Genomic DNA, 17,045 nt, shown 5'->3' with positions numbered 1-17,045 from the left:
AAAGGCATTTGACAAAGTGCCACATGAAAGACTTGTAAGAAAAATAGAAGCCCATGGTATAAAAGGGACAGTGGCAGCACGGATCCAGAACTGACTGGGAGACAGAAAGCAGAGAGTTGTGGTGAACGGCTGCTTTTCTGACTGGAGGGAAGTGTACAGTGGCATCCCCCAGGGATCGGTATTAAGACCACTGCTCTTCTTAATATATATATATATATATATATAAATGATCTAGACTTGGGTATAGCAAGTAGCAATTTTCCCTCCAAAACTAAAAACAATAATAAATTGGTCATTTTTAATCTACGACTGTTTGTGGGACATTACTGTGCGCAATTGGCTGCCGCGTTCGCCCACAAATATACAGTCAATTCACTTTACGGTGTGTTCTGTGAAGAGCTTTGGGACGTCCTCCCGACGTGAAAAGCGCTATATCAAATGCAAGGATTATTATTATTATTTTCAAGTTTGCGGATGACACAAAGTTAGGTGGGGTGGTAAACAGTGAAAAGAATAGTAGCCAACTGCAGGAAGACATAGACAGAATGGTAAAATGGGCAGACACATGGCAGATGAATTTCAATGTGGAGAAATGCGAGGTAATGCATTTTGGTAGAAAGAATGAGGGGAGGCAATATAGGCTGGTAATACAATCTTAAGAGGGGTAAAAGAACAGAGACCTGGGGGTGCAGGTAAATGAATCCTTGGAGGTGGCAGGACAGGTAGATAAAGCTGTAAAAAAGGCATATGGGATACTAGGCTTTATAAATAGGGGCATAGAGTACAAGAGTCAGGAGGTTATGATTAACCTATATAAAATACTGGTTAGGCTTCAGTTAGAATACTGCGCCCAGTTCTGGGCACCACACTATAGGAAGGATGTTAAGGCATTGGAAAAGGTGCAGAGGAGATTTACAAGGATGATACCAGGAATGAGGGACCTTGATTATGAGGAAAGGCTAGTGAGACTGGGATTATTCTCATTGGAGCAAAGAAGGTTACGAGGAGACCTGATAGAGGTCTTCAAAATCATGAGGGGATTTAATAGGTTAGAAAGGGAAAAACAGTTTCCACTGGTGGGTGTGTCGGTGACTCGAGGTCACAGATTCAAAATAGTATCTAAAAGAAGCAGAGGGGAGGTGAGAAGAAATGTTTTCATGCAGCGAGTTGTTCGAATCTGGAACGCATTGCATGCAAGGGTGGTGGAGGCCGATTCAATAACAACTTTTAAAAACCCGGTGGACGGGTATTTGAGGAGGACGAGTTTGCAGGGTTATAGGGAAAGGGCTGGGGAGTGGGATTGACATTACATTGCTCTTCTCAAAGAGCCAGCACTGACTCAATGGGCTGAATGGCCTCTTTTTGTGCTGTATGATTCTATGTGATAATGTTACTGTCATAATATATTTTTTATAAATCATTGGTGCTTTGGTACATGCCTTTGTTTGTTTTCAACAAACTGTGCATAAGGCATACCAGAAACTATGATCATTAGTGCAAGATTATCAGTGCTCATTTCAACACATGCAATTGTAAACGCACACCACAATTAGTTCTGGTAGACACAAGATAACCTGACTAGAATCATTAAGAGCATCAGAAATCTGCAAAAGAAATACAAAATGCTATGTGTTGGAACTCAGCTGCAAGGGAGTGCTAGTCTGTAAACACACTCAATGCTAAATTGCTAAGCTTTGTATGGCTTCAGTACTCCTACATTGATGGATGTCAAGTGTCCACCAGTATCTCGTCACAACACTAAGATCACAGCAAGAAGGAAACTCAAGGTAGATTTGAAATGGTCAAACCATGAAAGACATGAAATCAAACGTTCACTTCTCAGTTAACCAATTTCTGTTGGAATGAGTCAATTTCACTCACGATGTGGGCACCTCAAAGTGGTATATAGACTACTTTTTTCCCACTCCAGACAGTTTTCTCATTTGAAACAACAACAACAACAAAATTACATTTGTATAGCACCTTTCACGTCGTGAGGACGTCCCAAGGCGCTGGACAGACAGAGTTACGGACCCGAGCTGGGGGTCGGGGTGGGGAAGGAAAGCAAGGAGATCGAAAGCATGGTCGAAGAGGAGGGTCTTGAGGTGGGTGTTGAAGGTGGCGAGGGAGGGGGAGAGATGGAGGGTCTACGGGATGGAGTTTCAGATGGTGGGGCAGAGTGTCGGAAAGCCCACCCACCAATAGTGGGGCGAGCAAGGCGGGGGACGTAAAGCAGGCCAGAGCCCGCTGAGCGGAGGGAGCGAACAGGATGGTAGGGGGTTAGGAGGTCAGCGACGTAGGGGTTAGCAAGACCATGGAGGGCTTTGAAGGTGAGGCCCAGGATCTTGAACTGTATCCTCTGTGTGATGGAAAGCCAGTGGAGTTGGGCAAGGATGGGCAAGGAAACTACTAAGTAACACAATTGAAGCCTCTTCTCTCACACCCACCCCACCCTTACATTGATTTAGTGAGTCAAAGCATCACACAATTTCTGTCCCATTCATGGTGTGTATCCTCCTATATTCAGTAACTTGATTTATCTATATTGAACTCCATTTACCAGTCATCAGCCCATGTACATAAAGCTCCCTTTGTAAGTCAAAAGAAGCAACTTGCAGTTTTGCATGGAGCTGCATCAAATGAAATTAGGTGACCAGCAGGGTATCCCAGGGCTGTTATTACTTATACTGTGTATTATGTAAATATGCACAGTGTAAAGAATTGGCAATGGGGAGTTGTAGGAAGAGCTTGCTGATATATATTAAGTTTGAAACAATGTGAAAATGGGGAAAAAAAGAAAGTAATGACATGTCACAGTACCTTGATCTGCTTTCTAAAACCTCTATATGAAGGCATTTTTCTTCCAGTAGTTTCCTCAGAGTTTCAACTTCCTTTTGCTTTTCCACGAGTTCCTTTTGAAGTCTATAATTAGTTTCTTCCAATGTTTCACAGAAAGCCTGTAGTGGGAAGTCATCATGAAAAGTGTGATAAGCTGTGTCTTTAACACAATGTGTGACCATATTTGGAACCAACACAATAGTGATCACTGTTCATTTGTGTCTCATGTTTAACAAATGGGTTTAGTCAGCCAGACCCCGTCAGGTTACCACCACTTCCACTACCAAGTAGGCTTACTGGAGACATATGTTTCCTGATTTGACTACAGGTCTGCATTGGTAGATGGAGAAGGTTGTGCCAAAATGGCAAAGCACATCAAATGCCATGAGCCTGGGCCTTATACTGGCTGCAAAACCAATCTGAAGACAGGCTTTCAGCAGTAAGCCAACATTTCCAAAACAAGTGATTGGAAGTTAACTGAGAGAATAAAGAGTTACAAAATATTTGAAAAACAACCCACTACTTTCATGCAATTTGATATTAATGTCTCAGAATACATTAATATTAATGTCTCAGAATACATTAACATCAATGTCTCAGAATATTTTGCTTTCCTTTCACTCTCTACTCCCCCCTCAAAAAACAAATAGTTAATGTTTGACTGCACGTTTTAAAAAGGTCATCAATTATAAATAGACTGAAGTTTAAAGAATGCATCGGCAGCCACAGTATAAATTTCACCCACTCCAAAGATTTCTGCTTTGTTCAGCAAATGCTTATCTGTCCACAAAAACAATACCATTATTGTATACAGAAATGCTTGCATCTGAGTCAGAGGTTGTGGGTTTAAACCCCACTTCAGGGCCTTGAACTCAACCCAGGCTGACTCTCCAATACAGTTCCAGTAGGAATGATGCATTTTTGGAGGTACTGTCCTTTGGGTGAGATGTTAAATCCATCTGCATGTTCAGGTGGATGTTAAAGATCCCATGGTGCTATTTGACAAGAGGTTGGTGTCCTGGCCAATAATCCCCCCAGCCAAAAATGATCATTCACTTTCAAGCAGTCTGTGGGACATTGCTTTGGGTAAATTGGCTGTCACATTTGCCTACAAAATACACAGTAACTACACTTCACAATAAAACCTTGCAAAGTGCTTTGAGACATTTTTCCGCTCAATAACGTGAAAGTCGATATATCAAATACAAGGATTTTCAGCAGGTTTGGTTAACATGCTGTAGTCATAAAAGAATAGAAACTGAATTTACCCGACTCTCTTCCAGGCTATCAAAGGGACCTGGTGGTTCATCCAGACATAAAAACTCCCTCACTGCCATGCTGAAAAGGAAAAAAGTTACTTCAGCAAAGACAATTATTTTGAAACAATTAAAACAATGGTATTTCAATGGGAATTTGTTCCACTGGGCATAAGTTAGCCCCAGTTGTAACCAAAAACCTCTGGTAGGCAGGTAGGTTGTGCCCAACCGCAGAGGTAAGTGATTTGAGAAATTCTCCCAACATGAAAGCATCTACGTAAATGTAAACTGTGTTACATTATTACAAAAACTGAAGATTTTTCATCTTAACACCTAACCTTTTTAAAGACAAAATACAAGTGCAACCAATGCAAAGAATTTACACGTCTAAACTGCTTTTTTTGTGTTTATTCACCATGGTCAGAGAGGTAGGGAGGTACTAGGGCATGAAGTGGTTTGTAAGTGAGTGTGAGGATCTTAAATCAATCTGATCTGCAATCGAGCCAGTGGAGCCTGGCAAGAATTAGAGTGACGGATGGAGGGGGGAAGAAGGTGGGGGTTTTATAGGTGAGAATCCTGTGATAATGTAGGCATCTAAATTTACGTAACCAAACCACTGAATAAATGGGTTCCAACTGAACTATTCTTAAAACCTGAACTAATGCATCAACGTGAACCTTGATCCTGACACTATGTTTATGATAGCAAATACCAGGAGATTAATAGGATAGTTATTCCAGCATTCAGCAGCCAATAGTCCACAATACCAAAACACAATACCTGTTTGCGATATCTTTGTGTGCCACTAGATTTTGCAGAAATGCCTGCAGTCCTAGCTGTCGGTCTTCTAAGAAAGTAGGATCATAATTATCCTTGAACCAACGCTTGGGTGGAAGTGCTAGGCGGAAACCAGGAAACATCTCCTTTAGCTGGTAGGAATTTAAAGAAGATGAAAAGAATTTTAGACATCTTCATTCTATTAAGAGTTACTTTGCAGAAAATTACCTTCCTTGTCAGAACTACTCTCCTTTCCTTACTCTCCTTTATCCATGAACAAAAGTCACACAAACTATATGAAAGTGAAAGAGTTTCAATGTGGTAAGGTGCTATGCCAAATGCAAGCATTGTTACATAACAACAAACTTACATTTGTTAAGCGCCTTTCACATCAGGAGGACGTCCCAAGGCACTGAACAGTCAGGGATCAGGACCCGAGTGTGGAGGGGCAACGTTGGGCTGAGGGAGGGTAGAGAGGTAGGAGGGAGGCTGAAGGCACGGTCAAAAAGGAGGGTCTTGAGTTGTGCCTTGAAGGAGGCAAGGGAGGGAGCAAGGCAAAGAGATTGTGGATGGAGTTCCAGAGGGTGGGGGCAGAGAGGCTGAAAGCCCGGCCGCCGATGGTAGGGCGGGAGACGTGGAGCAGGCTGGAGCCTGACTGAACGGAGGGAGCAGACAGATTGATTAGCAGGTCAGAGAGGTAGGAGGGGATAAAGCCGTGGAGGGCCTTGAAAGTGAAGATGAGGATTTTGAATTCTATCCTTTGAGGTATAGGGAGCCGGTGGAGTCGGGTGAGGGTGGGGGTGATGGGGTCACGGAGCCTAGTGCAGGAAAGGACACAAGCTGCAGAGTTCTGGATGATCTGCAGCTTGTGGAGGGAAAAGTTGGGGAGGCCAACAAGGAGGAAGGTTCCGTAGTTGAGCCTTGAGGTGATGAATGCGTATGTGAGGATTTTGGCAGCCTGAGAGGTAAGGCAGTAGCAGAGTTGGCCAATGTTGCAAAGGTGGGGGAAGGCAGAGCAGGTCATGGCACAGATATGAGGGAGAAAGTACAGTTGAGGATCGAACAAGCCTCCCAGGTTCCTGACTGGCTTGGTGAGGTGGAGTGTGCAACCATGGATGCTGATGCTGCAGTGCCTGAGGTGTGGAGGCGCTGGCGTGAGCCAATCAGGAGGGCCTCGGTCTTGCTGACATTCAGCTGTCCAAGTTGGCTCTCATCCAGTACTGGATGCTTGACAGACAGTCTGTCAGGACATCAGTTGTCCTGGAATAGAGGGGGGAGGCAGAGAGATAGAGTTGGATGTCATCCCTGTATATGTGGAAGTTGAACTCATGTCTTTGGATGATGTCACTAAGGGAGGAGCATATAGAGGTTGAAGAGGAGGGGACTAAGGACAGAGCCCTGAGGAACACCACACAAGACGTGGGGGGGCTGGAAGAGAAACCGTTGGTGGAGACAAATTGGAGACGGTGTGAGAGATAAGACCTGAACCATTCAAGGACAGAACTTTGAAGGTTGAGGTGAGAGGAGAGGCAGTGGAGGAGGATTGAGTGGATCACGGTATCAAATGCAGCAGAGAGGGCAAGGAGAATGAGGAGGCAGAGGGAGCCCTGGTCACAGATGGACAGGATGTTGTTTGTGACATTGACCAGAGCAGTTTCTGTGTTGTGAGCAGCATGGAAACCCGATTGGAGGGGCTGGTGAAGGGAGCAGTAGGAGAGGAAGGAGCGAAGCTGGGAAGCAATGACTCTTTCAAGGATCTTGGAAAGAAAAGGGAGGTTGGAGATGGGCCAGTAGTTAGAAAACAGGGATGGGTCCAGGGATGGCTTTTTCAGGAATGAGGGTGATTATAGCTGGGGTTTTTTTGGGGGGATGGGAACAGTACCAGATGATAGGGAGAGATTGATGGTGTCGGAGAGTAGAGGGGCGAGGAGGTGGAGCTGGGAGGTAAGGAGAGGGGTGGGGATGGGATCAAGAGAGCAGGTGGTATATTTCATGCTGGATATGTTGGTGATGAAAGAGGAGGGGGAGACAGGTTTGAAGAAATGGAGAGAGGGATGGGATCGGAGTGTGGCAGGGAGATGGGGAGGGAGTGGCGGTTGGGAAGGCGGAGGCAGCTGAATGGATCTCCTCGATTTTGGACTCAAGGAAATCCAGTATCTCCTCACAGTCAGAGTTTAAGGAGAGATTGGGTGAGGCATGGGAGAGTGGGCGGAGGAGGTGGTGGAGAATAATACCCTGGGATTGTCCTTCGCCTCCAAGATTATCTTGGAGTAAAAGGATGATTTGGTGGAGGCGAGTGCGGAGTGGTGCATTTTGATGTGGTCCAGCCAGATCTGCCACTGGACCATTAGATCAGATTTGAGCCAGGTGCATTCGGCAGCCCACACCTGCCTCTTGAGGGAGTGGAGGTGGCTAATGTACAAGGGTGAGGTTCATGAGCAGAAGGTGGTTCGGGAGGTGAAGGGGACAAGGTCATCGAGAATGGTGAAGAGGGAGTTGTGGAGGAGAGTCAGCGAGGAGGATAAATCAGTGCGGAAGGTCAGAGGGGGAGGAATTCAGATGACTCCAGGGCAGCAGAGGGGGATTGTGGGGAGATTTTTTTCCAGGAGGTGAGTTTGGTGGTGGTGGGGAGAGGGATTGAGAAGTTAAAGGAGATGAAATGGTGATCGGAGATGGCTTTGTCTGTGATTGTGAGGTCCAAGACACTGAGGCCTCGGGTAATCACCAGGTCGAGTGGGTGGCCATAAACGTGGGTGGCAAGTGGATGTGGAGGGAGAGTTTGGGAGAGGAAAGGAGAGAGGAGAAGTCCAAGGAGATAGAGCAGGAGGGGGATAAGGATTCAGACTGGTACAGATCTGTAGCTGTAATCAACAACTTGCATTTATATACCATTCTTCATATGGTTAGAACCTGAACATTTTTAAAATCAATTCTTCCTACCCCAGAATACAACATTAACACTCCCGTTAGGCAACAGCAATGTTAAACCTCATGTTTTTAAAGATTTGAAGTGTAAAACTCATTACACTTGTATCTATGGAAATTAGAGACCGTTTAATTCAGGGCCTTTGTTTTGCTGCAAGATAAACTAGTGCCTAAGATTCCTACCATATAGTCACACGGTAGCCAACAATTGGTGTTTCCATTTGATTTAAACCAGTAAGAGTACATATTCCATGTTGTAAAGCAGGCTTGCCCAGTGGTTAATTTTCACCAGTGAATATGTTGCACAAACTCAAGCATAGCACATCAGCTTTTGCCTCCATGTGATCAAACAAGTGCTAAAGTAGGAGGTAGATTTAGTTTGAATTCACAAGAACCAAGGTAACAACAACTTCTCTTTGACCGTGCCTTCAGCTCCCCTCTCGACTCTCTTCCCCCTCCTCGCTCCCTCCCTTCCCTCCCCTCACCCTGACCATTTCCCCCTCCTTGCTCCCTCCCTTCCCTCACCCTGACCATTTCCCCCTCCTCGCTCCCTCCCTTCCCTCCCCTCACCCTGACCATTTCCCCCCTGCTCGGGTCATGACCCAACTGTGCAGCGCCTTGGGACGTCCTCCCGACGTGAAAGGCGCTTTATAAATGGAATCTTGTTGTTGTTGTTGTTGCATTTATAAAGTGCCCTTCACCTAAGCTAATGTCTTGGGAATGCTTCACAGTGGTGGGGCTGGACACTGAACGAATGAGAAAGGAGAAGGGGAGTTGACCGTAGGTACAGTCGAAGAGGTTTTAAAGTAGGATTTAAAGATAAAGAGGGGCAATGCAGAAGCAGGGAGTTGCAGAGTTTAGCAAGATAGTGGCTGAAAACAGTCACCGATCATGACACAGGACGTGCAGCAAGCCTGTGTTTGTTGAACGAAGAGAATGGGTAAAGGAGTGGGGTGAAAGAAATGCTCCAGAAAGCTGCCCCACGTGAAGGGCACTATATAAATGCAAGCTGGTGTTGAGTATGAGCAGGTCAGAGGTGTAGGGTGCAAAAGGATTTGTAGTGGTGGGGATCTTGAGTCAGAGAGCCACTGGAGCCTGGTGAGGATAAGAGTGATGGGGTTGAGGATGTGAGCGGTTGAATTTAGTATTGGTACAAGTGCAACTTGAGCACCATGAGAGTTGAACGGATGAAATGCACTCAGGTGGAAGGAGCAATGGGCATTAAAGAAAATGAAGGATCCAAGGTCTCATCCCTGTCTTGTTGAGTGTTAGACAGAACTGTGAGGATGGAGTTGCTTTGCCTACCCTCAGATTCCTACCCCGATGTTATAAGCAAGAAAAATGTACATTCGGATGATGGGCAAGATTGTGATACAGTCTCACCATATCTCAAGTTAAATAACCTGTGGAGTTCCACTGCTTGAATAGGTGAAAATTAGCCACTTGGGCAAGGCTGCTTTGCATTACAACTTTTACACTAAAATTGGGAATCAAACCTAGTACCTGAAGCATAAAAAGCTTCTCATATTCCTCAACCTTTTAACCTGGAAAAAAGATCATTCAATTTTGGGGAGCTTTTAGTTACAACAACTTGCATTTATATAGCACCCTTCACGCAGAATAGTCTCAAAACATTGAACATACTTAACTAAAAGAGCGCATCCCACGATCCAGAGAGGATACAATCATACTTTGTATAATGGGAAACTATAAAATTTGGGCATTATGTAGTAATTCACCTGGAACAACTTTTTTTTGCATTCAATCTACACAAACTTAAATATTTCTAAATATTAAACATTTCTTGTCCTTCAAATGAAATGTTAAACTGTCTGCCCATTCAGGTGGATGTTACAAGATCCCACTGTACTATTCAACAAGAAGGTAGTTTCCCTGGGTATCCAGTGAAACAATCCCCCCAAACAATTGGACAGTCACTTCATTGCTGTTTGTAGGACATCGCTGTGTGCAAATTGGCTGCCACAAAACAAAAAGCACAGTAATTCCACTTTACAGCACGTCATGTGAAGCGCTTTGAGACATCCTCCTGACATGAAAGGCGCCATAGCAAATATAAAGATAATTATTATTATTTCAACGTTGCTTTAAAATGAGATAAGTTTGCAATCCATGAACTTTAACAGAAAACTGAGAACAGATTATACACCTTGTCATTCAGTCGTGAGAAATCTGTGTATCTCCTGAACACCACCCAGTTCTCCGCGAGGTGATTCTTCACAAGAACCTTGTAAACCTAGATTTTAAAAACAAACCATACCAGCAGATTTCAGAACAAACTTGAACTTAACCTGGATTGAAACAATGCATCTGTATAGCAATTACATTTGTAAAATGTTTTAAAATAAAAAAAAAGTTGATTTGAATTTTGAAACCATTTAAAAAAAATGCTGTTTATACTCTACCCGAGCCTCCATCCCTTATTCCTTTTACCTATATCTCTCTCTATTTTGCTCTCCCTTAAGTTTCCTCTTAAATATGTTAATGCTTCAACCAGTTTCTGACAATGAGTTCCACACATTATTATTAAGTACTGCACATTCTTACTACCCTCTTCTTGAAGAAGTTCCTCCTAAACTTCCTATTAGATACGCTACTGGCTCAATTATATTTATGCCTTCCAGTTCTGGACTCACCCACAAGATGACTCAATCAATGTTTAATACACCATTACAATTCTGTTGAAATGTCAAATCATATATGCTCCAGTTAGGGAGTTTCTTAAATTTTGCTTTCCAAATGCAGTTATCTACAATTCTGCTTTTAAAAAAAGGTAAAATGTAGGGTTTTTTTTTTTTGGGATCAGAAGAAAGTTCTGACAATATCCCTACAACATTTCAAATCCCCCTGGGATTGTGTTGATCATTTCTGCAGCTTCTGAGCTGCTTAGTAAAATCACTAAAGGGATGAGCAACGAGATTGGCAACTCTCAGGGAAGCCAATCACAAAAGCTAATAGGTACAAAATCACGTGGAGCGACTCCAATTGGCCACCAGTTTCTATGTAAACACTGCAGGTTATTTTTTTAACCACAACTCTTATCCCACCGGAAAAGGATCCAGTGTTGATACTCCATCGAGGTTGACAAAGATGTCAAAGAGTTCACTTACTTCCTCACCCATGATTCGTCTATTGTACTGAATTTTCCAAGGAGTATAACTTAGAATTCAATAGTTTCAGATTAAGTCAGCTGCCATTTCCTTCTGAGTTTGTGCTTTTATTGTCTTGTCCTAAAAGGGAAAACGCTCCTCTCTCTAGTAACCTAGTGCTACATTGTCGGGAGATGCCATCCTTCAGATAAAAATCCCATGGCACAGAGAAGCTATTTCCTCTGGTGGGGGAATCCAAAACAAGGAAGCATAGTCTTAAAATTTCAACCAGGCCATTTATAAGAGTGAAATCAAGAAGCATTTTTTCACTCAGGGTGGTAGAAATATGGAATTCTCTCCCCCAAAAGGCTGTGGGTACTGGATCCATCCACACCTTAAAAAGAAATAAAGAGGAAGGTTGACAGATTTTTGGTAGGTCAGGATATTAAGGGATATGGGGAGAAAACGGGAAATTGCATTTGAAAGGCTTAGTTGAGGTACAGATCAGCGATGATCTTATTAAATGGCGGAACAGGCTGAAAGGGCTGAATGGCCTACTCCTATTCCTATGTTCCTATGACACTACTAGAAAAGAGAAGGGAGTTTCACTCGGGTGTCCTGGCCGACAATCTCTCAGATAACATTGGACATTCACTGCGTGGCTGTTTGTGGAACATTGCTGTGTGCAAACTGGATACTGAATTCGCCTACAAGAGAGCTTACATTAAGTCTTGTGAAGCTCTCTGAGACGTTCCGATTGCAAGTTAAGGTGTTATATCATATGAGGATAATTGTTACTTTATTACTTTTCAAACCTACATAATCCATTGGGTAAAAACATAACTTGCTTCATCAAGTTATCAAGTGATTCAGTATTTGGATTGTTATTGCAAAGCTCTTAAAATGATACCCAAAAACAGAATGTCTCAACATATTCTGTACTTAACATGCATGCAGATTGTTGGATACAGACAAATGTAGAATATGAAGGAAATGATCTCTAGGATACTTAGACCAGCAGTATCTATAGGGCAATGAATATCTCCAAGCATCACCCATTTACATTATGAAACTCTCAAAATGTGTGAAAAACCTTAAGAGTGGGCCAATCTTACTAAGATTTCACTCTGGCATTTGATTAAAATGGAACATTTAACCACCTTGTATCCCTCAGCTGACCAGGGTTAAGTCCACACAGTTATTATTCAAGTCAAACAGTTGCATTGCTTGTGACAGATGTGCAACTTTTAGCACCTACCAAAACCGTTCTCAGATAAAGATAAACCACACTTCCTCACACATACTTGTGTTGAATAATGAAACTGACTCATACATTAACAACAGCAGCAGCATGTATTAGTAGTGGAAAAATCAGGTTCATCCCACAAACAGTGCGAGGACTAGGGTAAGAAAACAAGACCTCAGTCAGTCAGTCAGAACACACATTCCAGATTCTGGTGCAACTTCTAAATGGCTTCAGGTGAGCTATATTTTCCCCAAATCAGGTAAGACGTGGAAAAAAAATAATTTTAAGTCCTACTCTCACAAGCAGCTAAAATTTGTGCATATCACAACTCCTCTCTGACATCCGGAAAACATGATTTTAAGCCCTTAAGAGTTCACTCAATTTTTGGTGGATACAAAATCTTCTGACCCAGTAAGTTTATTCAGCGAGTCACTAAGCCATACGGGCCGACCTGAAAAAAATCGTAGGTTCGAATCCCAGTCTGGGCCGAGTTAGCTGATGTCAGCCCGGTTTGTGTGTTAACACTGGCTTTAACATTCTGGGTTAGGAAAAGGAAAAACACTGGCTAGAGCTCACATTCCTAATCGCTATCCAGCGTGTGCAGACATTATAAGAGGAAAGGATCAGGTTTGGCTGCTGAACAGCCTGCCAACCTGACATGAACAATGGCTGCTTGATGAGGTATTGGGAGAGTGAGCACTGGCTCAGGGAAATCACTTGTATGCTCTTAAAAGTTATTCATACTCAGGAAGAGAAACAACATATTTATTGCAGAACAAAAAATGTAAATGTTGTAAAATGCCACTCACCCAATATTACAAAAATACAATTACTGTACATCCTACGGTATCCTGTGAAGTGGGTTGAGATGTTGACAAAGTGGTATATCAAGTGCAAAGATTAGTGTGCTTTTTATTAAATTACTTTGCAAGCAACATAAAAGTTTTGCTGAAGTTAAATTATCCTTTTTTTTTGTTGCTCGGCTAAAGTCCTAACTTCTGTTCTACCTTCTCAAGAAATTGTGCTAAGGGTGGCTTGCTTGCCAATCCTCTCTGAATTAAAAAGCTAGCAATCAGCAGTCCAAGATCCACATCAAATTAACCTGCAAACCTGGTATAAGCAAATTGCACAAAATTAGCAACAAAACCAAAAAGTGACTTTTGATTCCGATGAATTACAAAGATTTATTAAGAGCTGCCCGTTTGGAGACAAGTCAAAACCCACTTTAATTAGCATCCTAAAAAAAAGTTCATTGTAGTCAATGAAAGCTACAACTTGTACAGATTAATCAGTACAGTGTCAAACAATTTTTGCTTTGTTACTAAGATTTCAAGTGCTTTGGCAGCATATGAAAAAGTTCATGCTTTGCCAACTTTGAAACTGAAATACGAATACAGTTACAGTTCTCTCCTTAGGTTGTGTTCAGAGAAAACATTTGGAACTAAACCCATAGTGGGATAAAGTGCTACAACATGCAGTGCACATCTGTCACAAGAAATATATTGGCAACAATATACTAAATAAGCCTAGTGAGTTTTTCCCTTTGTCCTGGCCAGCAAATCCTCCACAAAGAATTGGTCATTTAGTTCATGATTGTTCAGGGTATATTGCAATACGTGAACTGACTGCTATTTTTGCCTACAAAAATATTAGGCATTCCTATACAGGAATTCCTTTGAGGCAACCTCTCTCAAATATAAGGGTATTATTAAAATAATATTATTCTGCACATGAGAGATGCCCGGCTGACTGCAAAAAAAGAAAATAGATTCTGATAATAAATCGGAAGTGCAGACTATTTTTCAGTTGCTATTACTTCTGCTAATTCCAAACTGGGGTCAAAATGATGGGGGAGGGGTGTAGAGGAGGACTAGTGTATAAGGCCTACTATTACTTAGTAGGTTCAGATATCTACTGCATTTTTATATAAAATGTTGTTGAAGTTACTTTAATAGCAGCAAAAGGGGCACAAGAGCATTACATTAATCTAACACTGGATATGATAAAGTGTATGAAATGTACAACTACAATCCAGATAGATAATTATTCCTAAAAGCATGCAAAAAAACATGTAAAAGCTTACCGTAAATTTTGCCCTTTCTTCCATAACCTCATACCCCAATAGTGTAGGTGTAGCAGGTCTATCTTCCCAGTTCACCAAATCAGTGTCATTCTCAGACCCTGTGGGTCTGGGAGAGTATTCGATGGATGAGTTTGCACCATTGAGCTTGGTCCTTACTAAAGGACTATTAGTTGCAGAGGAAGCAGAAGCTAAATGATCAGAAGTAACAGTCTTTCTGAAGCCACCAGAATGCAATTCGTCCAAATAACCTCTTGAAGAATTTGAACTTGTGGACGCACTGCCCAACGACTGGAGCGAAGAACTCCTACGATTTTTGCTTGTAGCTGTTCCAGGAGAGGAATTTCCTAAAGGTAAGGGCACAGGAACAAATGAAGCAGCCATCTTCCTATTGGCACTCTTGGAGCTACCAGTTTTTCTCTGCCAGGCACCAAGCAATGGCAAACTAGATAGGTTCACCTTTTTACAACTGTACAAAACAAGAAGTGAAACAGAACAGGTCAAGTTCAGTGCAATATAAAAAGTATTCATAGAGACGATCAACTTCAAAGTCTGCAGAACAGTTTCTCACATTTATTAAGAGTCATATAACGACAAGGTTAAGTCATTGCGGCCAAATTCAAACCCAAATTTACCCTGAATTATTTTGACATTAAGCTGGTGTAAAACATATAGTTCTAAGTACAAAATACTGCAGTATTTTAAAACTATAGACGGAAAATACTCGCTTCCATCTACCTCTGTAGGCCCAGCGCTCCGAGAAACAATCCTGTGTAAAAGGTGCCATATGAATCCAAGGTGTTTGTTATAGATGCAAACACTGAGCATTTAATAGTAGCAAGCTAGCACAATTTGGCATTTTGGCATATCAAGTACTAGGATGTGAATAAATTCGCAATTCCTTCATTAGGAGGTGGTGCCACTGTTCAAGAAGCTAAAAGTATGCCAGGAAATTTTAAACTGGTCAGCCTTACGTCAGTTATGGGTAAACTTTTCAGGCCAATAATATGAGAACAGGTTAGCAATTAGGTAGGCATGAACTAATCAGGGATAGAGATGCTGAAACGTGTAATGCTCTGCCAAGTAAAGTGGTAGAGGGACAACTGTGGGTTTCAAGATAGAGATAAATGAAAGATAGAGGTTTGAAGGAATATGGGGATAGGGCACGGTAGTAGGACTGAAAGTACTGCTTGCTCTGAGAGCCAGTGCAGACTCGAAGGGCCAAATTATTTCTCTCTAAACTGCAATTTTTTACGATTCTAAGCTATAGAAGAGCAACACCACCCCCCCAGTATCTCATCCAAATAATAATTCTTAAAGAACAATTCTTGCTAGCAAATAACAATAAACCATTTAACCCATAGGGCCCGTCACAGCTAAACACAATCACCCAAAACCTTTGCTTCAACAGTGATTACCTGACTGGGTTCAGAAGCAAGATCTTTAGTTAATTCCCACATCCGAATATACGGTCTCCTCCCACTCACCCAAGAATATTGAAAGAATAAACTAAGTAAGTCAGCAAATGCTAAGATCAATCTGGAACTGCTTGTTCCACATGTGCAATTGGAGTGCAATTGCGCAATGAACCATCAGGAGAATTACATTTCTTTTAAGCAAGATGTTTGGTACAAGACATTATGCTCCGATTTGTTTCCAATGGAATTGGAATGGAACTGTGCGATTCTCCACTTACAGAACTGTAAAAAATAGATGCAAGTCACCAACAGCACCGGCTAAAGTCACAAGCACAAGGGACGAAGTACAGAAGAACTGGATGTAGTTAATATAAGGAAAGGCAGTGTAAAGGCAGCTCGCTGACTGTGAGCTGAAGCCGGTTCATCTTATTTACTCACACACAATGATGAGAGGTGTGGCGAGCCTTTCACTATATTTATTTATCCTCAATCCACACTGTGGATTATTCCTGATGCAATGAGCTGGCTTTTTTTTGGGGGGGGGGGGTGAGGGTGGGGGGGGAAAAAAATGTTCTGGGGGAGGGAGGGAGGGGGGGGGGGTGATTTTGGTGCTCAATTCCTTAGCTGTACCATACAGATGGGGCACACAGTCTCAGCTCAACGTACAATTTCTCCCAACAAATACAGCCACACCATTTTACAGTGATATCCTGTGAAGCACTTCGAGGCCACACGACAGAGCCCTGATTCGAACACGAGGACGATTGATCACAGTGGTAATCATTCAACCGACATATACCATCAACCCTGAAGGGATCCCCCAAAATGAGTGATCCCTTACCTGGATTAAGGACTCCCAGTTAATAGTAACCCTGCAAACCAGCCGAGTCTGGCTGGAGGTGGTTTATAAACCCTTTTTCACGCTGTTGATGCCATCTTATCCCTTTTGGGAGAGGGGGAAAGTTTGGGGTTAGTTATTACAGGAACAGATACCAACTGCTGGAGCTGAGGGGGGGGTGAGGCCGCCCTGATCCTGTGACTGACTGACTAACAGGGGGGGGGGCACACACTGCTCTCTCTGTGTGTATATAAATATATACTGTACACGTTTTACTGTATATGTACACACACACACACATACACATATGCAGGAAAAACAAATTGTAGCCAACGATAAACAAATAAATTAATAATAGCCGCCGCCGCCGCCGCCACCCACCTGGAGGTGCAGTCACTGCATTCAAACGTGGCAACAACACTGGTTTGTTTCCAGTGAAGAGAGACCGCGCACAACACAGTCTGTGGGTGTCTGTGTCTCTCTCTCTCACACACACACACACACACTGCGGCTCTGCTGCAAACAGCACGAGTGCCGCGGTGTCCCCGCCCAGAACAGCC

At 42.7% G+C, this 17,045-nt stretch overlaps 1 protein-coding gene across 2 annotated transcripts in view; it reads right to left on the bottom strand.

Annotated features, from left to right (window-relative positions):
- The window catches only part of snx16 (sorting nexin 16), a 25,502-nt gene extending 8,457 nt beyond the window's left edge, over positions 1 to 17,045 (bottom strand). For both annotated transcript variants that reach the window (XM_007896769.2, XM_007896768.2), the window contains exons 1-6: positions 16,867 to 17,045; positions 14,233 to 14,698; positions 9,964 to 10,050; positions 4,875 to 5,023; positions 4,107 to 4,176; positions 2,821 to 2,957 (exon numbers count right to left, since the gene is read on the bottom strand). In XM_007896769.2, the coding sequence (XP_007894960.2) occupies positions 2,821 to 2,957; positions 4,107 to 4,176; positions 4,875 to 5,023; positions 9,964 to 10,050; positions 14,233 to 14,613 (824 nt within the window). In that variant the 5' untranslated portion in view covers positions 14,614 to 14,698; positions 16,867 to 17,045. The remainder of the gene's footprint in view (positions 1 to 2,820; positions 2,958 to 4,106; positions 4,177 to 4,874; positions 5,024 to 9,963; positions 10,051 to 14,232; positions 14,699 to 16,866) is intronic.

The sequence above is a fragment of the Callorhinchus milii genome, unplaced genomic scaffold (genome assembly GCF_018977255.1).
Source record: "Callorhinchus milii isolate IMCB2004 unplaced genomic scaffold, IMCB_Cmil_1.0 Scaffold2, whole genome shotgun sequence".
NCBI classification, from domain to species: Eukaryota; Metazoa; Chordata; class Chondrichthyes; order Chimaeriformes; family Callorhinchidae; genus Callorhinchus; species Callorhinchus milii.
The sequence above is the reverse complement of the archived record's forward strand: the minus strand, read 5'-3'. Positions and strand labels throughout refer to the sequence as shown.